Source organism: Dreissena polymorpha, chromosome 4 (genome assembly GCF_020536995.1).
Source record: "Dreissena polymorpha isolate Duluth1 chromosome 4, UMN_Dpol_1.0, whole genome shotgun sequence".
NCBI lineage: Eukaryota > Metazoa > Mollusca > Bivalvia > Myida > Dreissenidae > Dreissena > Dreissena polymorpha.
The window spans coordinates 10,496,088-10,523,462 of record NC_068358.1 but is presented as its reverse complement, the minus strand read 5'-3'; the positions used below and the strand labels follow the sequence as shown (position 1 = coordinate 10,523,462).

Sequence of the window (27,375 nt, the reverse complement as noted above, 5' to 3'; positions counted from 1 at the left end):
TGTTTAGAACGGAAAACCAACTGTTTGGATTGCCAGATTTTAGTTTAATAAGTGGCACAAACAGCAGTGCAGGGGAGTCAATAAGGACTTTAGCTGCATTAAGAGGACTTACATCATACAAAAGAGTTATTATGGATTATTTACCATTGCCATTGATATTTTTATTTAATAGTATACGCGTTGGCTATGGACTACGGTTGCATGTGAAATTAGGAGAGGTTGCTCATAAGCGACGAGTGTTTCACAGTAACCACATTATTTGTTCAAATGTAAGAAGGCAGTGATTCTAATTAATCATTGGACTTGCCACCAAATCAGATCCACCATCAAGCATTTGCCAATATTGTATCTGTCCTCTTGAGACTTGTTCGGAAGGAGGACTGAACAAGCAAATAGCTTTATGATATGAAGAGGTGTTACTAATTTTCGAAAGGACGACTCTTTCCCGATCCCGAAAACCATTAAAGTTAAAGCACAGCCTTAATAAGCGAATATTCTTTTCGTACCAAACATGTTCGAACTTCAATTTGTTATAAACAATATATGGACTGGGGCTTTCAATTTAGATCGCTGAATCGATTGCGACGAAAGGCAATTCTTCACGTTTTTATGACTTTAAAGTCAAAAGCTGTCAAAACGTTTTGCATTTTCTACCAGTATGAGTGTCAGTGTAAGCTTAAACTGCTTAATATCTATCACCCAACACTGAAACATCCACAGACGACGCAATCATGCAATGATTTTAAGGGGGCCACACGGCGGAAACTTCTTCAAACAAATTATGAATTTGAGATAATAATAATAATAATGTGGTATAATATCGGATACATATCGCTGTATATAAGAAGAAAATATGATATCAATTCTGATATAAAAATCATTTTATTATTTGGGACCCATTTGTTACGCCTTTAAATGTCCACATTTTGACTTAATATTTATGAGTATGTTATATAACCTTAGGTTGAACAGGGTATTTACAAAGCATATTATCTAAGTTGGTTAAAGCGATGTCTGCAGGCGATTCTTTGTAAGATAACATATTAAACAACGCTTCAGACTGTTTTCGGCAAGCAAAAAGAATATTAAATTACACGGCTTCGAGGTGAGCGCTTAGGCAAAAGGCTCGACATAAAGTGGGTAATGTATGTACAGTAGTAGGTACGCGGTAAAACGAATATAGAACATTCGTCAAATAAAATAAGATTTATTAAAATAATTTACAACATAAAAAGTACTCTAGAAATATATATCAACAAATAAAGATACACACAAAATCCAAAAACAAACAAACAATTCTGTTGTAAATAAGCATGTAACATCAATTTTCAAACAAACAGAACATTTAATATTTCAAACTCTTTGTAGACACTGTTCCAGCAGTTTTTTAATATAAACGTATATATATATATATAGTTGTATGGTTTCGTTAGTGTTTAAAAAATATAGGCTTTCGATATTAAATCATAGGACTACAATCAATATTAACACAAGAATGAAATGGCACACAGTTGAGACAAAGCAATAGAAACTAGAGCTTTGTCACAGACGTGACGAATACCCCGACATGCCGCATTGACACCGAATATTGTGCACGTTGTCTTAACAAAAAAAAGCATAGCATGCTCAATTTTAAAAAACAGTAAATTACCCCGTGACCTTGTTTTTGACCCAGCATGGCCCATGTTCAAACTTGACCTACACATCATCTAGATACGACTTCTGACCCAGTGTGAAGATCGGATAAAAACTACTTGAATTAGAGAGCGGACACCATGATGGATGTGTAAAACGTACTAAAAGACTCCGTGACCTAGTTTTTGATCTGGCATGGCCCGTGTTCGAACTTGGCCTTAAGATCATCTAGATACAACTTTTGACCAAGTTTGGTGAAGCTCGGATGAAAACTACTTGAATTAGAGAGCGGATACCATGCTCAATGTTTAAAACGCACTAAGTGACCCCGTGGCATGGTATTTTTACCCGGCACGACCCATATTCGAACTTGACCTAGACATCATCTAGATACAACATCTGACCAAGTTTGGTGAAGATCGGATGAAACAACTTGAATTAGAGAGCGGGCACTTAATACGGACCGACAGACCGACCGACAAGCTCACTCCAATATACGCCCATAAACTTCGTTTTTGGGGGTATAATTAATTGAGGCAAAAGAACTACAATAACTTATGCAATTGAAACACAAGTGAATTTCATATAAATATGCATTAAATTATTAAGTATAGGCGTAAATGTAACAGACTGAACAAGAGATGTGTTTGTCAGAAAGACAATGCCCCCGATTGCGTCGCTTTAAAGCCATATATTTGACCATTGACCTTGAAGAATGACCTTGACCTTTCACTATTCAAAATGTGCAGCTCCATGAGATACACATGCATGCCAAATATCTAGTTTCTATCTTAAATATTGCAAATGTTATCGCAAAACTTTAGTTTTGGGACAGAATGACAAAGTGACAGAATGACAGACAGACAGGCCAAAAACAATATAACCCCGATCATTCGATCCGGGGCATAACAATCAAACTAGGAATACATTGATTACATAATAAACACATGATGTACAAATGAGGTAGTTACGGTTATATTGTTAAAGAATGAAATTACGGTTATTCAATGATGTATGTACTTTTTAACTGCTACAACATTGTTCAACCTTGTTGTTATCGAAAACCACTTCACTTTGCGCATGAAATATTGCAAAATAATGCGCGATGTATTAATCATAATCGATTTTTATTTGATCTCAATTTTTCAATAGGGCTACGAACAGATATTTGCGAACGTTCCGTAACCAACGAACTACACGACGGGACGAATTTTTACATAAGGGGCATGATTTAAAGAGGCATAATTTGAACAAACGGTTTAGTAGAATACCATTAGCTGATATATTCCATATGTTACACATCTTGGTTTTGACGTTTTAGAGAATAAAATTAAATAATTTTGCTATATTTATATTAAAACATTACGTGACTCATGGGCCGCGGTAAAAACTGACACCCCTCAGGGGCAAGACTTGAACGAGTTTAGTAGAAGACCGCAAGACGATGATATATTTTAAAATTATAAAGCCACGAACCCTGTTGTTTAAGAGATTTTTTAAGTTTTCATTTTAATCGAATTTTATACAAGGTTACGTACATATTAAATGGAACGAAACAATTTGAAACAAGAGGGCCAATATGGCCCTAGTTCGCTCACCTGAGCGGAGTCGCTTCATTCAATCATTACCAAACGTCAAACTTGACCTAGATATTGTCTAGACAAACATCCTGGTCAAGTTTCATCATTATTGAACCAAAACTCTGGTATATAGAGTGTTTTTGTTTTGGTAAGATTTGACCTGGTGACCTTGAGTTGACCTCCCTTACCAAACATCAAACCTTGCTTACAAAAATAAATATTATGACCAAAATTCATAAAATCTGAAACAAAATTGTGACCTCTAGAGTGTTAACAAGGATTTTGTATAATATAATGAAAATTTGGACAATCTAAGAGCAATAATTATGGCATTAATTATGTGATATATATAAAACCAATCTTTTCACCAAGTTTCATGATGATTGGACAAAAAATGTGACTCTTAGAATGTTCACAAGCTTTTTATACTATATAAATATAAGAAAACTGCCCCCCCCCCCCCCTGGCAGCCATGTTATTCAACTGACCGGAACCATTTTCGAACTCAACTCTCATATCAAGGAAAAAATATTCTGACCAAATTTCATGAAAATTGGCCATGTGTTTTCACCAATCTGGATCATTTTCGAACTCGTCTGAGATATGAATAAAACCAATGTTTTGACCAACTTTCATGATGATTGGGCAACAAAAAAATGTGACTTCTAGAGTGTTTACAAGGTTTCTCTATAGCCAAATAAGGAAAACTTCCCCCCCCCCCCTGGCAGCCATGTTATTCAACTGACCGGAACCATTTTCGAACCAAACTCTCATATCAAGGAAACAAATGTTCTGACCAAATTTCATAAACGTTGGGCCAAAAATGTGACTTCTAGTGTTCACATGTTTTACACTATATACATATAGAGAAAAATGCCCCGCCCACTGGCGTCCATGTTTTTTCACCGATCTGGACCATTTTCGAACTCGTCCCATATATCCTTAAAACCAATGTTTTGACCAACTTTCATGATGATTGGGCAAAAATTGTGACTTCTAGAGTGTTTACAAGGTTTCTCTATAGCCAAATAAGAAAAACTGCTCCCCCCCCTGGAAGCCATGTTATTCAACTGACCGGAACCATATTCGAACTCAACTCTCATTTCAAGGACACAAATGTTCCAACCAAATTTCATGAACATTGGGCCAACAATGTGACTTCTAGAGTGTTCACATGTTTTCACTATATACAAATAGAGAAAAATGCCCCGTCCACTGGCGGCCATGCTTTTTCACCGATCTGGACCATTTTCCAACTCGTCCGAGATATCAATAAAACCAATGTTTTGACCAACCTCCATGATGATTGGGCAAAAATTGTGACTTCTAGAGTGTTTACAAGATTTCTCTTTAGCCAAATAAGGAAAACTGCCCCGCCCACTGGCGGCCATGTTTTTCAACGGACCGGAACCACTTTTGAACTCAACCAACATATCATTTAGACAAACATTTTGACAATGTTACATGAAGATTGGGTATGAAATGTGACTTCTACAGTGTTTACAAGTTTTTCTTTTTTTTGACCTAGTGACCTAGTTTTTGACCCGGCACGACCCAGTTTCAAACTCGACCGAGATTTCATTGGGACAAAGCTTCTGACCAAGTTTCATGAATATCGGACAATAAATGTGGCCTCTAGAGTGTTTACGAACAAATGTGGACGGACGGACGGACGGACAGACGACGGACAAAGTCTGGTCACAAAAGCTCACCTGAGCAATCAGGTCAGCTAAAAAAAACACTTTAAATAGAGGTTAACCCGCGAATTACTAATCTGCAGTTTCGTTAAAATCGGTTATTTTCATGAATGTTCTAAATTCAACTAATAATACATAGCATTTCGAAAATCAACATAAAAGAAATCAATTTTTTGTCGACATTAAAAAATAACAATATCATCATATGGTTTAAAACAAAATAATTGTTTAAAATGTCCACCGCATAAAAGTAAGATAATAACACGTATTTCAATGTAGAAACATGCAAACAATTTAACGTTACGAATAAGTTTGCATGTTTCGCTGTGGATAATTACATGTGTACCTGCGTTCAATGTTATAATTCATATTTATTAAGCAACAATGCTTTTTTTATATTAATTGATAATATACGTCCATTTGTAGTATATAATTAAGACAAAGCTGTGTTAAAAAGTGATGTCAAACAACAATACATGTTGACCAGACATGGATGCATCCACGAAATAGACCGATGCATTATGTCCAGTACATTCTAGTGACATCGACAGTCTAGCTAGCGTCACATGTCTGCCTTAAGCCACTTGTAACGACGTCTTCACACTATTATCATGTTTGACAGACAATTTTTGAATTTGCATTAGCATTATAGAGCTTATTTTCAGACACGTTGTACTACGCCAACATTCAACTGTTAGCGTGAGCTTGATTACTAAGGGACACGGCGTGATGTATACACGATAAAGTAACATGTCGGTTAAGATCGCACAGAAGAAGTGTGCACGCACAGTAGTTACAATGGCTACGAGCAAGTGCGGTGTGTGTTGCCTGCCACGTTGAGCCATATTACAAAATACCGTAAAACTGACCGGTCCCTTTAATGCTAGTAGAAGGATGACGTTTCTTGGTAACAAATATTGTTTTGTACTTTTCTTTAAGTGCATTGTGGTTTTGTTTCTCATACAGCAATTATGAATCTGTCAAGGTTTGTGCATTTTCGTACAGTCCGGATGGTATCAAGCAGTCTTTCGCACCAGGAATAGTTTCTGAAAATTGGTGGTGTACTTTTCTGAAATAAGATGATATCATGGTTAAGCATATTTTAATAACTATACAATATTTGTTGTAAGAAATTACAAAGTACTAATGAAACATAACAGACGTGTCAAATGATAACGTTGATAGTTGTGATAATCATTAATGTCGCAAAAGCGTAAGGCAAATTTGCAATTTAGCTACTTGAAACAGTGCGTACATGGCGCATAAATAATTGTATATATGGGGCTTATGAGAAGTCGTTTTCTAAAATAACAGCGGTCTGGCTATATGAAATACTGTGTCCTTAGTTATCCTCATGAAACATGCAATTGAAATGGACAGCATGTCTTTCAAAGGCAAATAACTAGTGTTCAGCATAGACACCGACCTCTGCACAGAGTTTTGGCTGGATACAGCATAGCTCGATCAAATTCCTGCCGTTATAACCAACCACGTGATGATAACCCAGTCACGTGGTACAATAATTTTCCCTTTGTTATTTTTATAATTTAGGCCTTTTTTAAATTAACAACCTAAACTTATACACTACTTTTTAAAAATATAAATGAAAATGATACTACTTTTCATAATATAATACCATACAAAAAATATCTGGAAGGATTTTCTTGTGATTGCAGAGATTGCATGGGACGACAACTCTGCGTGGAGATTTTTATAGAGACAACAGTTTTTAATGCTCCGCATGACCTACTTTATAAAAATACTTATTTCTATTATGGGCATGCTGACAGCGTATAACATAAGGCACATATGTACACAATTCACAATAATACTGTTATGTTTAGAGACACCTATTTATTGAATAATTTTTGTTACATATTAAACAATAATTCCACAAAAACATTACGAAACTAGTGACCTGAAAATCAATAGGGGCCATCTGCGAGTCACGATCAATGTACCTATGAAGTGTCATGATCCTAAGCAAAAACGTTCTTGAGTTATCATCCGAAAATCATTTTACTATTTCGGGTCACCGTGACCTTGACCTTTGACCTTGTGACCTCAAAATCAATAGGGGTCATCTGCGAGTCATGATCAATCTACCTGTGAAGTTTCATGATCCTAGGCGTATGCGTTCTTGAGTTATCATTCAAAAACCATTTTACTATTTCGGGTCACCGTGACCTTGACCTTTGACCTAGTGACCTCAAAATCAATAGGGGTCATCTGCGAGTCATGATCAATGTACCTATGAAGTTTCATGATCCTAGGTCCAAGCGTTCTTGAGTTATCGTCTGACAACCACCTGGTGGACGGACCGACAGACCGACCGACAGACCGACCGACCGACATGAGCAAAGCAATATACCCCCTCTTCTTCGAAGGGGGGCATAATAAAAGATTAACATACCAACGAAGGTATGGCAAACCCTGGGTTTATCTTTCCACATTATACCAACCACATATATTGGCAAGCCTGCTACCAAAATGGCAAGACCTCTTCCCAGTTTGTATGGTTCTTGATAAATGCTGAGGAAAAGCACCACGATGATCAACACTAATTGTGAAATCGGTATAAACAGCATGGTCTGAAATGTAAAAACTTTACAATTGAAAAAAAAATCTGGCAAGCAAGTATAATTCGCATGGATCAATGAAAAGGCATATAATGTTTTAGTAAGTTTGATTATATTTTATTACATTCAAATTAAAGTCAGGATGCTGTTCACGCTTGTTCAGCCCGAACTATAACACAAATGGGAAGAAATAGGTTTTAAACACCATACCTTTATATTATCTTAAAGAAAGACAGATTTCAATATCAATTTAGAAGACATTTCACAATATCCTGTAGTGTATAAATCAGTTCACAAATGTCGTGATAACCCGTATGCTCCGATATAGCAGAATGCTCTGATATAGCAGAGATGAAATAGTGTCAAGATGGTTTTAAATAAAACTAGTGAATAAATTAAACAATTGCTTAGCAGACTTACCTTATATGGGCGGGGCATATCTGGTTCTTTCCAGCGTAAATACAGTAGAGTAACGACAACAGACAAGCTCAAAAGAATGGAGAACAGGCTCACGAGTTCGATCATGGTAAACAAGGCACCTGACAACAGCATCGCAATTGACCACACTGTCTGAAAATAACAGCGAATTACTCAGAAAAGGATACACTATTATTTGTATTGCTTGTAGGTTGAAGACATACTTTAAAAAACAATACATACAAAGTCTAAAAAAATGATTTAGAAAGCATATACAAAATTGATTGTGATTGGTTTCATTTTAAAGAAACACTGAGAATGACTGCATAATGAATACATAACAAATAGAAAAAAGTGTTTTTTATTTGTTATGTATTCATTATTCAGACATGTCAACGAATATCCGAATATTCGGTCCCGCACCGAATATTCGAATAGTATTTTCCGAATCGAATATTCGGAAGAAAAAATAAAGTATTTTCAAAGACTTTGTATTCGTGACATTTGCTTCATTGTTAAAAAAGTTGTTCCTCATCTCAGTGTGTATTGCGGTAGTCGCAATATTTCGTCGCTATGGTGATGACAGTACACATGTCATAAATCCCGCTAAGTGCCTACCTTTATGAAACTTTAATTGACCAAAGACAGTCACTTTGTGTCAAAATTATGATACAGTGTAGGTGCAAATCGCATAGGCAATTAAAACACCGACCCGCATTTGATCTAATGACTCGAATTACATTTAAAATTATCAAAGATTAAATGAGTAAAGAAAAAGCCGACTTGGTGTAAAAACAAAACAAATAAGAACTTCTGCAAAGGATTTTTGATTGACGTAAATCCAATCGAAAATGGTTTGTTTTTATGCTCTAATTAAATTCAGTAAATGCGTATCGTACATATATGGTTACAATCAGGTTGTCCAATCAAAAAAGCTTTTAGAAAATAATTTACTCAACCTCTAATGAGTATTTGCTTATCCTAAGGTCCAAACTTTAATTAATAACTCAATATTTGATCAGGTACTTAATGAAAGAAATGTTCTTGGTATTTCGCCCAAGATGTAGACTATTATAAGTTTAAAAACAGTTTTTTATCAATCAATTTTAACAATTACATCTCTCTATAAACAATCTCAATATCAAAATAAACAAAAGTCACTCAAAATTACCAAATGTATATGAACGTTTTGAAATTTTTGACGTTGTTCACACTGAAAGCTAGACGTGGCTGTTACCGTTCAATTCCCGCAAGAATGAACCCACCTACCTTCCAATTCGCCGATTCCCCTACCCATCTCCCTTTCAACGAAGAAAAATTCCGATTCCTTTTCTCGATTAAGCTTTTAAACAAATATTCAAGAATATTTGATCAACATCTAATAATAAATAAACAACAAAATCAACTTCGAATTAGCGACGGCAACGTTGTGCCAATATTTAGTCACTGAACTTTCGGTAAAAACGAAAGTAGAATTCATAAAGTAATGGTACGGTAAACAAAGTTGATTTTGTTGATTTTTTTTCCGACAGATGTTTACCGAATATCCGAATATTCGTTCGGAAGGATGACCGAATATTCGAACACCAAAATCGGTATTCGTTGCCATCCCTAAAAAAACACATGTTATTGTATTTACCGGTACTATTGCTATGATTTAGTTGAGTTTAATCTATGCATACACTTCATTACTTGAAAGAAAAAACTTATTCAATACAGAAAATAGGTGTATGCAAATATTATTATATTATAGACATAATAAGTTAACCTTTTGAGATAACAAACAAACGCAATACAGTATATTATCTTTTGAAATGACAAAAAAGACACTGCATTTTTTTCTGCTAAAGTCGCTTTTTTGGACAACAAAAAGTGGATGATATATATTATCTATTAAAATAGCAGAAAACACGATAAATAGGTTCACGTACAAGCAGAAATATAGCAGGCCACGGGGTCATAAACTTAGTGCTAATCATTGAAAACAGCAATGGAGCCTGCCCGTTCCGTGATGCAGCAAACGGAATTCTGAAATATATTTTAATTTGTATTTTACTACATTAAGTCAGTAAGGAAAGATCTAACTTCATTATTTTACTTTATTTAAATTGCATATATGTAGTGCAAAGTGTTAGCCTTTTATAGATTTTTGAACAAATGTGATGATTTGTTTAAATCTACTATTCTACTAATAATCTATTATATATAAAGTGATACTAGTCAATAACAGAATTTTCAAACATATTAAAATATTCGTTTAAAGACCATCGCTAATGAAATGACAAAATGTACCTTGAATGCCCCAATATTGAACAGTTGAGTACCCCAATTGCTGTCAGAGCAACTAGAATGGAGATCACAGGCTTTAATGGGGGATAGAACCTCTCGAAAAATAACTGAAAATAAAAACTGGATGTAAGTACAAAAATTAGCCTTTTCAATACAGACATTTTCAAAGGAACACATACAACAGAACAATTTGTGTACAGGAGTGGGTGCCAACTTGATGCCAGCCCTGAATGATAGCATGTTTAAAGTGGTGGACAATATATAGCCTTCTTAAAGGCTCTATAAAGGTGACAATCCGTAATTATTTACCGATTTTTAAATATTTTTTTCATATTTTATTTATAAAGGTTATCAAAAAACATTATATATATATATATATGCCATTGGACAAAACCATACAAAAATGAGCAATACAACTTGTTTTAAGCTCAAAATACAGTGTCCTCCAAGTCATTTGTGTTTACAAACAATCAGTTTATTTACATCGCTGTTTACTTGGGAAGGTGAAAGTGAAAGTGACTCAGGTCACCAAAAATATATCGTTGATTTTCAACGTTTTCCGGTATCACTCACAAAGTAGGTCTCTTAAAAATGGTTAAAATGTTTGTAGTGATCTAATAAGTTACTTTCTGCTGGTAAAAAGTTGTTTAAAATAAAATTAAAATTGAATTTTAATTTTATTTAGGCTATTTTAGCATTACGTCACCGCCTTGAGGCTACACATCACGTTAGTTACAAAGTTGTAAACATTTCTTCCAATAATGAAACGGGTATATCTTCCATAATTCTTCACAACGTTGCACCTAAGCTGTGTTATAATCATTTTTTATGCAAGAGTAACTGAACTCCGGTAAAAATTACACTAGTTTATATGCATAATAATTGGATTTGCCACCTTTATAGGGCCTTTAAGTTACAGAAAAGAGAGTACAAAACCCTGTACATATATAAAACTAAACAATATGCTAGCTAAACAATTAAGACAAAATAAAAAAAATGTTTTGATAGGGATGCTTTTCCCAAATAAATTCAGAAACAAGTTCAGTAATGCCATAATTCAAAAATTAGACCAGATTTCTTTGTGAAACACTATGCCCCCCCTATATTTAACCTTTGACCTTAAAGAATGACATTGACCTTTCACCACTCAAAATGTGCAGCTCCATGATATACACATGCGTGCCAAATATGAAGTTGCTATCTTCAATATTGCAAAAGTTATGCAAATGTTAAAGTTTGAGTCAAACCAACAAACAAACCAACAGACAGGGCAAAAAAAAAAAAAAAGTTTTGATAGGGATGCTTTTCCCAAATAAATTCAGAGACAATTTCAGTAATGCCATAATGCAAAAATTAAACCAGATGTGTTTGTGAAACACTATGCCCCCCCCCCCCCCATATATTTAACCTTTGACCTTAAAGAATGACATTGACCTTTCACCACTCAAAATTTGCAGCTCCATGATATACACATGGATGCCAAATATGAAGTAGCTATCTTCAATATTGCAAAAGTTATGCAAATGTTAAAGTTTGAGGCAAACCAACAAACAAACCAACAGACAGGGCAAAAACAATATGTCCCGCAGTATATATAAACGGTGTAAACATATTTTATTTAACACATTTTTTACAGAACTTAAAGTTTGCCTTAAACATGAATAACAGTTTCAAGAGTATACACTGGAAAGTGTTAATTAAAAAAATTAATTAAAAAAAAGAATACTTTAAAAATTCACTGTACTAGTTCTTTCGTATTGCAAATGTTGCGATCATCTCAAATGTTCAGATAAGAATTTTTATATCTGGAGAAATGAAGTCTATATAATAGGTTTGACATAGTTTAAGACAATGTTTATGCAAAAAGAAGATGTATACACCATTAATAAAAATTAGTTTTTAATATACTTCTATTGCTTTATTTTTTAAAGGCTGAACTCACCAAAGCTACGGTGGTAGACTGCATGATTTCAGATTTACTGAGGACAACATAATAAGCCAGATTTGCCATCGTGAATTCAACAATAATAATCGACAGACTCCAGTATACAGCTCGTGGCAAATCTCTGAAACACATTAAACACATTCATGGCACTTTGTCTGCAGAGACCTGTCCTACCATTTGATTTTATTGAAAGTGTCCTACTAATTGATTATATTATTTACGTTAACTGCAACAAAATACATCGAAGAGTCTAACAACTTTTCAGTTGTTTTTTCAGATTGTTGAGGACATTTCTATCAAGACAATTGATTATATTTAGTCACAACTCATCCTATAACTGAACATGAGTCACACGAAGGAAACATAATTTTCCATTAACAATTATATTTGTCTTAAAAGCATTAATTAGAACCTTCTATGTTAACAGTAAAATGACATTGGTTTCCCAAATGAACAAACGGTAGGGTTTTGGAGACCAATGCAGATACTTGACGATCATGCAAAGTTACATCAAAGTATTTTTGGTGGAATACATAAGACATAATCATGTCGTGGTGGCTTTTAACAAGCCAATGGACACATAGAATAAATATTAAAGCTTTATTGAAATATCTTAAAAGTGTCGGAGACAGAATGTTAATGAATTTCAGAGACAGTATTATCATAGATAATACAATAAAGTTTCCAAACCTGCCGGGGTCTTTGACCTCTTCCAAAAGGTTGGTAACAATCTGCCTTAAAACAAAAAGGTATATCAATTATTGTGACGGTGCCAACACAAAAATGCATTAAGCAAAGGTATTGTCACTAATGTGTGAGTAATACATATATTAGCAAAAAATTACCTATATTGCATATTGTCAGGTAAAACATTTTTCATATGAAATGATTAGTCACCTGGTAATGCAAAGATGTTATTGTTGTCCTTTACTTACTATTATTGCTTTTACAAGTCTAGATTCATGTCCTAGCATTACCTGCAAAGTCTATTTTAAGCTCCAATTTGCTAGAGTACAAGTATGAAAACCAACTTTTTTGATACATTGAACATATTCAATCAATTCTGTATTCTATAATACATGTACTTTCAAATATTATCAATAAAGTTGCGACCCTTTAAAAGCTTTACACATCACTCAACATTACTGTTTTTACATGTTAATAATACCAAAGTGATTTAATTGTGAGTTCATTTTCAGCTCTGACATTAGCCATAATGACTATACAGGTAAAGCATTATTAAACAAGACTATTGCCAAGCTAATATATGTCCCCTACCGGCTCCACCATTGTCAGATTTTTTTTCTTTTTTATATTTGTTGCCATAGCAACCAGAATTTTTTACATAGGAACAAAATGAAGTGACGTGCATAATGTCCATATTGCCATCTATCCATGTTTCAAGTTCCATGAAAAAATATAAAGAACTTTTAAAGTTATTGCAGGATACAGAAAAAAACACCATTTTCAGCAGTATTTCCAATCTATTTTTGCCATAACAACCAGAATTTTTGACGTAGGAACAAAATGAAATGACGTGCATAATGTCAATATTGCCATCTATCCATGTTACAAGTTTCATGAACAAATATTAAGAACTTTTAAAGTTATCGCAGAATCCAGAAAAAACACTATTTTCAGCAGTATTTCCAGTCTATTTGCTGCCATAGCAACCAGAATTTTTGACGTAGGAACAAAATGAAATGACGTGCATAATGTCCATATTGCCATATATCCATTTTTCAAATTTCATGAACAAATATTAAGAACTTTTAAAGTTATCGCAGGATCCAGAAAAAACACCACTTTCAGCAGTTTTTCCAGTCTATTTGTTGCCATAGCAACCAGAATTTTTGACGTATGAACAAAATGAAATGATGTCCATAATGTCCATATTGCCATCTATCCATATTTCAAGTTTCATGAACAAATATTAAGAACTTTTAAAGTTATCACAGGATCCAGAAAAAACACCATTTTCAGCAGTATTTCCAGTCTATTTGCTGCCATAGCAACCAGAATTTTTGACATAGGAACAAAATAAAATGACGTGCATATTGTCCATATTGCCATCTATCCATGTTTCAAGTTTTATGCAAAAAATATGAAGAACTTTTAAAGTTATCACAGGATCCAGAAAAAACACCATTTTCAGGAGTATTTCTAGTCTATTTGTTGCCATAGCAACCAGAATTCTTGACGTAGGAACAAAACGAAATGACATGCATAATGTCCATATTGCCATCTATCCATGTTTCAAATTTCATGCAAAAAATATTAAGAACTTTTTAAGTTATCGCAGGATCCAGAAAAAACACCATTTTCAGCAGTATTTCTTGTCAATTTGTAGCCAATATAGCAACCATAATTCTTGACGTAGGAACAAAACTAAATGACGTGCATAATGTCCATATTGCCATCTATCCATGTTTCAATTTTCATGAAAAAAACATTCAGAACTTTTTAAGTTATCGCAGGATCCAGAAAAGTGTGACAGACACACAGAGCGAAAACCATAAGTCCCCTCCGGTTTGACCGGTAGGGGACTAATTAATCTAATGAGACATACCCACTCAATTATCAGATTCATGTCTTTAAGATATTCTGTGAAAAATTTGTAAAATATTTGCAATTTACATTCATGAATATTTATCATATCATTTTATGACAGGTTATGCAGAAATTCATGCACTAGTAAGTAAGTTAATAAAAAGTTGTACCATCCACCATATGTGAAGACTGAGAAGAACAAGGACATTGCAACAGTAAATGGTTTTGATTCTGTCCCTTCCCAGGGCTCAGATAAGTTGGCACTGCCATCTGAAATACAACCGGTATACCAGACTGCAGTAACACAATCATATGGACATAATAAAATTAAGTCAGATAATTAAACTATATCAAGTTTCTTTTTATTTATATAGATAATCATGAAATGATGTAGATTATAAGCTATTCTTTGTGCTCACTATAGGCCCAATAGGGGCTAGTGAAATGTTAATCAAGCTCCTAGATAGTGATCATTTATATTGTCAGGCTATTTAATTTTTTATCAACTTTTTTCTATAATAATTAGGGTTAGATTTTTAACAAGCCGCTGTTTGTAAAACATGCATGCCCCCCATATGGGCTGTCAGTTGTAGTGGCAGCCAATGTGTGAATACGGTTTTTGTCACTGTGACCTTGACCTTTGACCTAGTGACCTGAAAATCAATAGGGGTCATCTGCCAGTCATGATCAATATACCTATAAAGTTTCATGATCCTAGGCCTAAGGGTTTTTGAGTTATCATCCCGAAACCATCTGGTGGACGGACGGACCAACCGACAGACCGACATGAGCAAAACAATATACCCCCTCTTCTTCCAAGGGGGGCATAAATATATTACCATTAAGCATTGGTATTCGTTTAATTGGTGATTGTGGATTTTTTGTGAACATATTAATTATTACTATAATATCATTATAATAATAAATAGGGATGGCATCGAATACATATATCGGTATTCGAATGTTCAAAAATCCATTCAATTCAATATTCGAATATTCGCATAAAACGGCTGGATTGATTGAACTTCTTTTACTCTGATTCGTATCCAGTTGGGATATTAAATATGAATTGACAATTCTTGTGTTGAGAAATAGATAGAAAATGTAGCTTAATTGTAAAAACAAACTTTGAAAAAGCCTATTTAAGTTATGTCCGTTTGCTGAATATGAGGCTGTTTATTAACGTTGTTATCGAATAATTGTATTGCTACCGACTAGTACTATGACCGATACTGTTATCGGGCACAAGTAGAAGGAAAATCATCATGTCATAGAATTTTATTTTTATTTCAAATTTTAAAGTCACAATAGCATGAACGTTAATATAAAGAAACATATCAATAAAGAATGCAAAAAAAAAACAAATATTAAAGAACAAATGTAAGGAAAAACATCATGTCATAGAAATTTATTTTTATTTGAAATTGTAAAATAACAATATCATAAACGTTCATAAAAAAAACATATCAATAAGTCATGCAAAGTACATCCCAACGTCGGTGGTGACAGCGCCATTTTATATTCGGGCCCTTTCTTAGAGCGTGTATTGCGCAATTTGAGTAATTCACACATTTAAATGGCTGTTCATATACTGTGATCACAGAAACTTAATTATTATTCGCCAGTCAATGGAAGCCGTTAATTGGCACCCCATTGACAAACAACAGTTCGGGGCCTTTCTTAGAGTGTGTATATTGAACTGCGCCATCAACGCTGATACGGGCCGCGTTATCAGTTTGACACGAAGAACGTCACATGAAACATGTTAATCCTAAATGATTTCGGGTGCCAATTAGTAAGCGGCTCGCAGAACATTAAATATTATGGCAAATACGTTAAAAAAATGTGTTTATGCGAATATCAATTCTGTGATTCAAATACTGACCATTCAATCGAATATTCGAATAATTTTGCCATCCCTATTAATTAATATAATGTCAAATACCCTGAATGGCAAAATAAAAGTCATTTCTTCCAAAGAATCCAGCTCAGATTGCCTCATTTACAAACTAAATAAATTTTTGATAGCAGCAAGTTTAGTGGGTGGTAGAAACAAAGATTACTGACTTTAGGACTCATGAATAGGTTGTATTTCTTGAATTTAATATAATTTGATTGATTTGGTTAGTAGACAGGGCTTTTTTCTTGATTTGGGGAAAGGGCCTGGCCTTCAATTTTGGGGAAAAGATTCTAGACAAAACTGAGGAAAAAAATTACAAAAGTAAGCTTACAATTTGGGGAAATTTGCATCATTTTTAATAAATGCTCTGTGTGGAAGGGGCCTTTCTCTTTGGGGAAAGCACCTTTATAAGGCCGTTGCTGAAGAAAAAAAAGCCCTTGCAGATCATATTATTTTCATATATAAACAAAATATATATTATAATAGAAGTTGTTACCTTGTAAAAGGCTTATTGCTCCGCATATTATGATCAACAGCAGAGCCAGCAACTTTGTAAATGTTAAGACACTCTGGACTTTAGTGACAAACTTGACATACACACAGTTGACTGCAACAAATGTTACTGCAACAGAAAAGCAGAAAAAAAAACTTAAAGTAACATAACGATGGTCCCAATTTAAAATGACGAACCTACATTTTTGGCATTTCGCGATTTTGATACTGTGCAAAGCGTGAAATCAATGCACATATACCCCCAAAACAACAAAATAGTTAACCAATCGCAACAGCCCCATAAAGTCACGTGATGTAATGACGAACCGCAATTGCTTGAAGTCAAAATAACGAAGCTGAAAAAAATTGTTACGTCGGCATTTTGCGCGCTTATTAATATATTAAAGTATCAATATAGCCATGTATGTTAAGGCAAATTGACGAAACGTAAACGTTCGCTTATCAAAAAATTAAATGATGTACATTTTATAGCATTGATAAACGCAAAAAGATATCAAAATAATATAAAATGTTGAGGTATTAACTTAGTAACTTGTGGCCGCAACTAATAGCTTGTTCCTACAACTTATTAAGTTGAGGTTTCAACATAGTAAGTTGTTCCTTCAACTTAATAACTTCTGGCCGCAAGTTACTATGTTATAACCACAACTTAATGTGTTGTGGGAACAACTTATTAAGCTTCGACCACAACATAGTTTAAGCAATCAGATAGGCCGTTTCATCTTTACCGTTTTATCACGTTTAGTACCTGTATACGCGTAATATTGTGCGCCGATTTGAGCACTATCCCTGTAAGCTATGGATCCCGGGATTGAGTCCCTGTCTGAGCACTTGCCTTGTTTGCGACTGGGTTCAGGGTTCCATCCCCGGTCTGAGCACTAGCAACGTACGCGTCGGGTCCCGGTTTCGAGTCCCATGTTTTTTGGATTTGAACCCGGGACCCTTCTTGTAAAGGGCAATTCCTCTGACCGGAGCTCGATCCCGGGAACCATCGTTTACGAGGCGAGTGCAAGATGCCTAAGTTTTCGACGGTCTGAAAATCTAATTTGGAGTTATCGACGGCCCCGGGTTTCGAATCATAGTACGAGCACTAGCCCTGAAAGCTTTGGGTCTCTAGATCAATCCTCGGTTTGAGGATTTACCCTATAAGCGACGGCTCGAATTCCGATGTGAGAATTTGCACCAACAGTGACCGGTCCCGGGTTCGAGCCCCAGTCTGAGTACTAGCCCTGAAAGCTATGGATCCCGGGTTCAAGCCTGTGTCTTACCACTTACCCAGTAAGGGAAGGATCCCGGTTGCGACCCTCAGTCTGAGCGTTCGCACCGAAAGCTAAAGGTTCACACAGGGACTTGAACCAAACAGCCGTCGCTAACATACCATACTGCGCACTCGCCTTCTAAGCGACCGGCTGCCGAAATGAGCACAAGCTTCGTAAGCAACATTTCCCGCGTTCGAGTCCCGAAATGAGAGCTAGCCTCGCAAGCTATGGGTGTTCTGGTTCTAGCGCCGGTCTGAGCACTAGCCCTGTAAGCTATAAATCCCGCATTTTTCGGGTCCGGCGCTAAGACTAGGACTTTGATCAGGGTCCGTTCGCTTAAATGGCAAGTACTTAAACCGGGATTTGAGCCCGGGGCCCATAGCATACAGGGTGAGTGCTCAAGCAGGGCATCCAAACCAGGATCCGTTACGTAGGGAGCGAATGCTCAGACTGGGATCCAAGTCGCTTACAGGGAAAGTCCTTAGACTGGGGCTAAAACCCAAAGACCCATCGTTTAAAAAGGGGGGTATCAGACCTGGATTCCCAACCGGAATCCGTCGCTTATGTGCCTAGTTTTCACACCAGGGTTCAAACCCTGAACCAAGTCGCTAACTTGGCGATCTCTCAGATAGGGGCTCAAATCTGAAATCCATGGCTTACATGGCAAGTGCTCAGATAGGGCTCGAACGGGGGATCCATAGCTAACAGGGATAGTGCTCAAACCCGAGCATCTAGTAAAATAAGGGGTACTAATTGTGATAAAACGGTAAAGATGAAAATCCCGATCTTATTGGTTAAACTTAAATAAGTGGCCTCAACATAGTTAGTTGGTCCCACAAGTTATTTAGTTGAGGCAACAACTAATAAGTTGTGGGAACAAGTTATGAAGTTGTCGCCACAAGTTTCTGAGCTGAGGCCTCAACTTAATAAATAAGTTGTTCCCACAAGTTATTTTGTTGAAGGAATAACTTAATAAGTTAAATGAACAAATTACTAGGTTGAAGTTTTGGGAGCAAGTTATGAAGTTGTGGCCACAAGTTACTAAGCTGAGGTCTCAACTTAAACAGTTGTGGGGACAACGTACTTAGTTGTTTCCACAAGTTATTTTAAAAATTGTTCCCACAAGTTACTAAGTTGAGGCCACACTATAAATAAAGAATTGCGGTTGTCACCTCTGTTCCACCGTGTAAAACAGAAAAACACGCATTGCTTTGCTATATCTAACGGAAAAAATGGACAAATTTATTCTATTGAAACAAAATCTCTTACAATAAGCTGTCCAATTTGCCGAAACATCACATAAATGCAAGTCTAAATGACGAAGATACATTTTACAGCAGATTTATTAACTTAACGTCAAATTAGTTCCATACGAACATGGTTCATCATGCGACACTTTTAAAAATGTTTAAAATAATCTTTATTTGACTTTGTGCAAGAAATGTTTAACAAAAATACGTCTCCTGAAAACTTGTGTTTTTGTAGGTTCGACATTTTAAATTGGGACCATCGATAAGTAACATACGAAAAATATCATATCGATTAATACACATAAAGTTCCAAGTATTTTGCATTTCTATGGCAGACTTGGATGCATTATACATGAACCAATTTATTTGATAAGTTTGAAAACAACTTTAAACAAGAGATGTGTTTGTCAGAAACACAATGCCCCCTATTGCGCCGCTTTGAAACCATAAATTTGACCTTTGACCTTGAAGGATGACCTTGACCTTTCACCACTCAAAATTTGCAGCTCCATGAGATACACATGCATGTTGCTATCTTCAATATTGCAAAAGTTATGAAGAAGGTTAAAGTTTTTGAATTTGTTTTTTTGACCTTTGACCTTGAAGGATGACCTTGACCTTTCACCACTCAAAATGTGCAGCTCCATGAGATACACATGCATGCCACATATCAAGTTGCTATCTTGAAAATTGCAAAAGTTATGAACAAGGTTTAAGTTTTGGTTAAAGTTTGGGACACATACACACACACACACACACACACACACACACACACACACACACACACACACACACACACACACACACACACACACACACACACACACACACACACACACACACACACACACACACACACACACACACACACACACACACACACACACACACACACAGACACACACACACACACACACACACACACACACACACACACACACATACACACACACACACACACACACACACATACACACACACACACATACACACATACACACACACACACACACACACACACACACACACACACACACACACACACACACACACACACACACACACACACACACACACACACACACACACACACACACACACACACACACACACACACACACACACACACACACACACACACACACACACACACACACACACACATACACACACACACACACACACACACACACACACACACACACACACACACACACACATACATACAATGACAGACAGGCCAAAAACAATATACACCCGATCTTTTTCGATCCTGGGGCATAAAAATTATTTTGTTGGTTTGTTTAAAAACCATCTATAAGAAACATATCTTTTAATACTTATGAATAGCACATCAACCATTATTCCACTTGTAATAGCAAACTGATTTATTTAAGTTAAACACACTTTAAAGAATGGCAATAAACATGCTTTCTTAAGATTACAGTGCTTGTTAAATGTTTGATAAACAAACCTCTTTCATTTTTAAATTCTGAGTAGAGTTAGATCTGACAGGCCAAATTAGACCTGGTCAAGTAAGTTATTGGAATGAGTTAACATGATACCATTGCAAAAATGTCTTATTAGTTGAAAGTTATTTATAATTAATCATGGTCATTGAAATAAATGTACTTAGTAAGAATTACAACATTAATTTGTGGTTAAGTTCTGATGCAATACAAGTACAATTAAGTGCATATTTGTCATAATTGTGTATCAGTGTTTGGAAACTGTTTAAAATTATATAATTCCTACATTAATTTCATAATATAATATATTTATTATTTAATACAGCAGTAAAACTTTCAAAAATGATGTTATTTGTTCTTTTAACTACACAAACATTTGCTGCGCCAAAACTGATGACAGAAATTCTTTGGTTAGACTAATCAAAATTCTAGACCAGTGATTAAAACCCATTGAAATTCCTGCATCAATGTTTTTCTGGCCAAGGCTGTAGTTTTCTTCAAAGAAAATGGCCATTTTGTACAAATTTGATTTTGCAACTCAAATTGTGACAGTTTAAAAAAGTTTGCAACTAAAATTGTCACATTTAAACAAGTTCGGGACTCACATTTTCACAATTTTGAACAGTTTGCTACAAATTTTATGAACAGTTTGTGACACATTTTTTAAAAACAAAATGTGGAAAAAGGTATACGGACCATACGGCCCAGACTATATGGCCTAGATTTGCGGACTATACGGCCCAGATTTGCGGACCATACAGCCCAGGTTTGCGGACTATACGGCCCAGATTTGCGAACCATACGGACCATATGTCTTCACGCCATGTAGATTATTTTAATACACGAAATATACTACACTTCTTAGTATGCTGTGATACTGTACATCTGTTAAAACTAACAAACGGGTAATGAAACGTTTGTGTTCATGATTATTTCAATCAAGTTATTTTATTCTCAGATTTGTAACTCGATCATTTTAATTGTGCCATCAATTATTAATTTAAACAGTATGCATTCATGGATATAATCTCTTTTTATAAAATTGGACATTAATACTTACTAAGATTAACAGATGCAGCTTGGTGAGTTTATTAAAATTTCTTACAACACTTAAATATTTTACAAAAATACACATGTGTTTTTATCTTTAAAAATAAATGCAAGCAACACATGTTTTATCAATATATCTTTATTAAACACGTTTTTATACCTATTTAATACATGTTATGAAAGTTTAGCAGTCAAATGTATATTTTAAAATGTCAATACGGGTACAACACTCGCATTTTTGACTCTTATGTTTGCATCTCGAATACGCCCTATTTATGACACTTAGTGATTGGTGTTACTTATTGTTGAGAATATTATACCATAATTGATTGACAATTGATTAACATGTCTGTAATAACCAATTAAAGGTACATGTAAAGTGAGACAATCGTTTTTATTGTAGACAACATCGTCATATGTTTGCATCTCGAGTACGCCCATTTATGACACATATTGTTTGATGTTAATAATTTCACTAATTGATAATTGATGTGTCATTAACGCTCAAAATCAATGAAAATTGCGTTAAGTATTTCGTAAAATAAAGTTAATACCTAAACAATCAGTGTTCCTTATAGCAATAGCCACAGTTTCAACAGGAACACTGATATTTAATTGTTTAACTTTGTTTTACGAAATATTGAACGAAATGTTTGTTGATTTTGAGTAGTATTGAACGAAATGTTTGTTGATTTTGAGTAGTATTGGGGCTTACGATAAACAATAGAACTATTGCCGTTTACGGCCACGTCATTTTTATATTTATATAAGTATTTTGTCATCAATGTCATTACTTTATTGATAAAATATTGAAAGAAGTAGAACACGAAGTGAATATTAATTCAGACATGTTCCGTATGGTCCGCAAATCTGGGCCGTATAGTTCGCTTATTTGGGCTGTATAGTCCGCTAATTTTGGCCGTATAGTCTGGTCCGTAAGGTCTGCAAATGTTCAAATTTAAACAAGTATGTTGTCATTAATGTTATTACAGCAACTTTTAATATTTTATTAAATTTATTGATACAATATTGCAGGAGTGGAGCACAAAATAAATATTAATATAGACATGGTCCGTACGGTCCCCAAATCGGGGCCGTATGGTCCGCAAATGTTCAAATTTAAACAAGTATGTTGTCATTAATATTATTAATATTATTTCAGCTACTTTTAATATTTTATTCAATTTATTAACACAATATTAAAGGCGTGGAACACGAAAAGAATACCGGTATTCATTCTGACATGTTCCGTAGGGTTGAATGTAGTCATTAATGTCATTACATCAACTGTCATTAATGACTGTCATTAATGTCATTACATCAACTTTAAGATTACATTAAATGTATTAATACAATATAAGGAAATGGAACACGTAATGAATATTAATTCACACATGTTTTGTATGGTCCGCAAATGTGGGCCGTATAGTCCGCAAATATGTGCCGTATGGTCCGCTAATCTGGGCTGTATAGTCCGCTAATCTGCGCCTTATGGTCTGGGTCGTATGGTCCATGGTCCGTATAGTCCCTAATTCGTGGAAAAAAAACCCTGCTGGCTAATAAGCTAGGCAGTCAGGGGTGTGATTGAGGCGAAGTCAGAGGGGAGGAAAATTCTGTCGACTGATTTTGACTACGCGAATGACGCACATAACGCAATGAAAATCCTTAAAACAGACATTAAAATAAACAAGTTTTTGAACTTCATAACAATATTTCTTTATAAAAACCTGTTAAACTTCACATTTAACATACTGAGGATGCAGAGTAAACAGTATTTATTGTGATCAATAGCAGCAGTTTTTTAATTTAATTACAGTAAATGGACATAATATAAACAAACACACTTGAGTGTTTTTCTTGTGTTAATGATGTATTAAACTGAGTAATATTAATATATTTAATTTGTTTACCTTTCAATATCTTGCATATCACATCTTCAGTTCAATGCTTTTCCAGTTTACTGAACAGCGTGACAAAAATAATAAAGCAGAATATGCATATGAATCTGATTATACACAGATCCACTAACATATAAATCAAATCATGTTTGTCTATTTCCATGTTCGACTCTTCTAAATTGTTTTACTTCGCGAGTAGACTGCACTTCAATTTGCTCACACTGGTCTCCATGACACAAATTCATTGTGCACATTTCTAAACAAAAATAGTGTTGCTTGTATCTAAAACGTAGTCTTTTTTGTTGACAAACACATTTCATTTTTCCTATCAAACTATATGATGTCAGTCGTTCATTCGCTCGCTATTTGTCATTTCAATTATCTAAATTTTCGCTTCACAACGTCGCCATTTGCAAGCGTACCAAACAAATTTTAAGAAACCGATTTTAATTGGAAGATTGGAAAACGACAGCCAATCATATCGCTCGTTTTAAAAATGCTTAGGCAGAATCTACCAGTGTAAAATGCGGATTGATTTCGTGATCCGAGGAATCGGTGGTACCTCCTCTCCCCCACATTTTTTTACGAATTTACGCGAATCTCAGAAGCGACCCCCGGGACAACCCGACCCGCGGAAAAATCACACCCCTGGCAGTGGCTAGTAGTACGGCTCCGTACGGGTAGACACAAGGCTACCCGTACGGCTCCGTATGGGTAGACACGAGGTTATTCTTGTTTTCATTCAATAACCAACTTACCAAGGATCCAAATGGCAAATAGACGAACAGCTGAATCATTGGGTTCACAGTCCATATAGAATGGCTTCAACACATAAATAGAGGCACTATATGCACAAAATGCCCAGTACGGCCCACTTATTAAGGACATATAGCCCCATCCAATAAGAAATCCTGGCAAAGGTCCAAAAACGTTTAGAATGTACCGTATTTCCTCGATTATAAGACGGGTTTTTTTCCCGATTTTTTAAGGCCTAAAGTGGGGGGGTCGTCTTATAAGCGCAGTCTACGAAAAAAAAATAAGTTTCTTTACCAATTTTTGTGAAGTGATAACCGTATTTCTGATGAAGAAAAGAAACTACTTTCGTTTAGATACGTGATTTGCCGCTTACATCCTTATGTTATGATATATTATAAATGATATGTCTGTTTGGAATACTCGCGAGTTTAAAATCGAATAAAAATTAAACATAAAAATTTATTAAAGCAAATGTGTACAAATACTGTTGTTATTATTCTATTATTTTCTATTTGCAGCAAAATATTTACTGCGGATCGTTGCTACTGTGGCGGTGAAGAATCAGCGTTAGATCGCTTATGTCATTTTGAATAAATCGGTTGGAAACAATTAACGTTTCTTAAATTGATATAAATATATCGGCTATCTATTTCATTATAATAAATAATGTTTTGCATATTTTGTTCTATTTTCAGGGAATGCAGGGTAAATGTACGTCATGCTTTATTATCTGTATCTTTATTTTTCTAAATAAAACACCTATTTGTTTCCAATTAAACTGCAATTGTTGTGCAAACACTATTGTCATAGATGACAGTTTGTTTATTGCCGACTGACTATCAACATGTGCAACCGTTATCTAGCCGTTAATTGGCAGTTTTATTGATACAATTCGAGATAGTATTGACCCCTAACAGACCCCCTGCAGATAGCTTGGTGCTACAAACAGCTAGCAACTAATTGTCAGACAATACTCTTGTTTATTAAGCCGTTAATTGGGTGTTTAATGGACACAGATGGCATTATACCTCCAACACTAATCAAGTTTAAATGACATACCTGGTATTTGATTGGCCAATCTGATGCATACATTAATATATTAATATACATAATCATACACTCTGTATTGAAAATAGGATGACGTGAATCAGGGAACGAATCCGATAACGAGCTTACTTGGTGTATTGTACTTACTTACAAAATGGCCGACCAACAAATTTTGACTATTGAAATTTTACCGATTTTCGTCTTTAAAAAATTGCCCCGTCTTATAAGCGAGTCTACGCAAAATACAGCCAATCTGGACCTAAAGTTGGGGTCTCGTCTTATAGTCAATCCGTCTTATAATCGAGGAAATACGGTAATCCCAAGTTCAGTGAAGCAAAGAGCAAGGAACAAGTTCATTATGCCACCAAATACCCATAGTATCAAAGATAGTCCGATAGAGCCAGTATATTTTAGGATAGCAGTTGGTGCGACGAAAACAGAGACATGTCCGGTTACTGAGCACATTAATGACACACAGTGAAAAAGCGAAATAGAACGCTTAAGTTCCAACTTTTGCTGCTCAACAACAATCCCTGGAGATATCGTTCGTGTTGGTTCCATTTTAGCTCATAAAAATAGCTGAGTTTGAAAAATCGAAACAAACAAATATTCACTTTCAATGTTTACACATTCCAGTAGTCGCTTAAACGCTTGTCTATCGTCTAAGTGATAGGGTGGTTACATGACACTAAATGTGCACATTTTCTTATTTGGATACACGAGAATCAGGAACTTAGCTTACCATATTTAGAGAGAGGTGCTTCTCTATTTGAAAAGTATTAAACCTTGAACGGTGAATTCAAAAAAACAAAGGGAATTTCAGCTTCATGAGCAGGAGAAAAACGTTAATATAGCCTTTAATTCGTTTATTTATTGCAAAAACTTTCCGCGAAACACTTTGACGTTACATATTTTTTCACACACGTCATTCTAAACACACAAAAAACACACATAACAAAGAACGCAATTGGGGTCATCGCATTGGAGCAGTACATGAAATGCATACGACACGGAGGGAATTGTTGTAGTCTTGTCGGTGTTATTAATATAACGTAAGGCGTATGTGGCTACATGTTTATTCATTCATACCCAAGCTGCAAGCGTACAGCAAACTATTAAGCATAGTCATATAAACACAAGATTAACAGAAGAGACAACTCTTATGGGATCTAGTATTTAGTGTAACACAGTAATGTCCCTTTAACATATTTCTTGACAATATGTAACATCTCCCTTCTTTTCAAATAAATGTTTTCCTGGGAAAATATTTAATCTGTACAGGGACCTATTTGTTTGTATAGGTCCCTGATCTGTATCTCAATGGTGATCATATAACAAAATCTTGTGTCCAGGTATAACAAATGTTTCACATTTACGTTAATTGGTGAAGCACTGATTATAAATCTCACACACTGCTGGCTAATGTTAAAGGGGCCTTTTCACAGATTTTGGCATTTTTTTACTTATTCATTAAATGCTTTATATTGATAAATGTAAACATTGGATCGTAAAAGCTCCAGTAAAAAATCAAGAATAAAATT

At 35.1% G+C, this 27,375-nt stretch overlaps 1 protein-coding gene across 1 annotated transcript; it reads right to left on the bottom strand.

The window, feature by feature from the left end:
- Positions 1 to 326: 326 nt before the first annotated feature.
- Positions 327 to 26,453, bottom strand: LOC127877172 (Y+L amino acid transporter 2-like). The gene is made up of 10 exons (XM_052422836.1): positions 26,147 to 26,453; positions 24,790 to 24,853; positions 17,089 to 17,214; positions 14,863 to 14,962; positions 12,833 to 12,877; positions 12,140 to 12,263; positions 10,201 to 10,304; positions 9,840 to 9,936; positions 7,912 to 8,061; positions 327 to 380 (listed from the first exon to the last, which is right to left on the bottom strand). The coding sequence occupies exons 1-10, from the start codon at positions 26,393 to 26,395 to the stop codon at positions 327 to 329; spliced, it is 1,113 nt and encodes a 370-aa protein (XP_052278796.1). The 5' UTR covers positions 26,396 to 26,453.
- Positions 26,454 to 27,375: the final 922 nt, after the last annotated feature.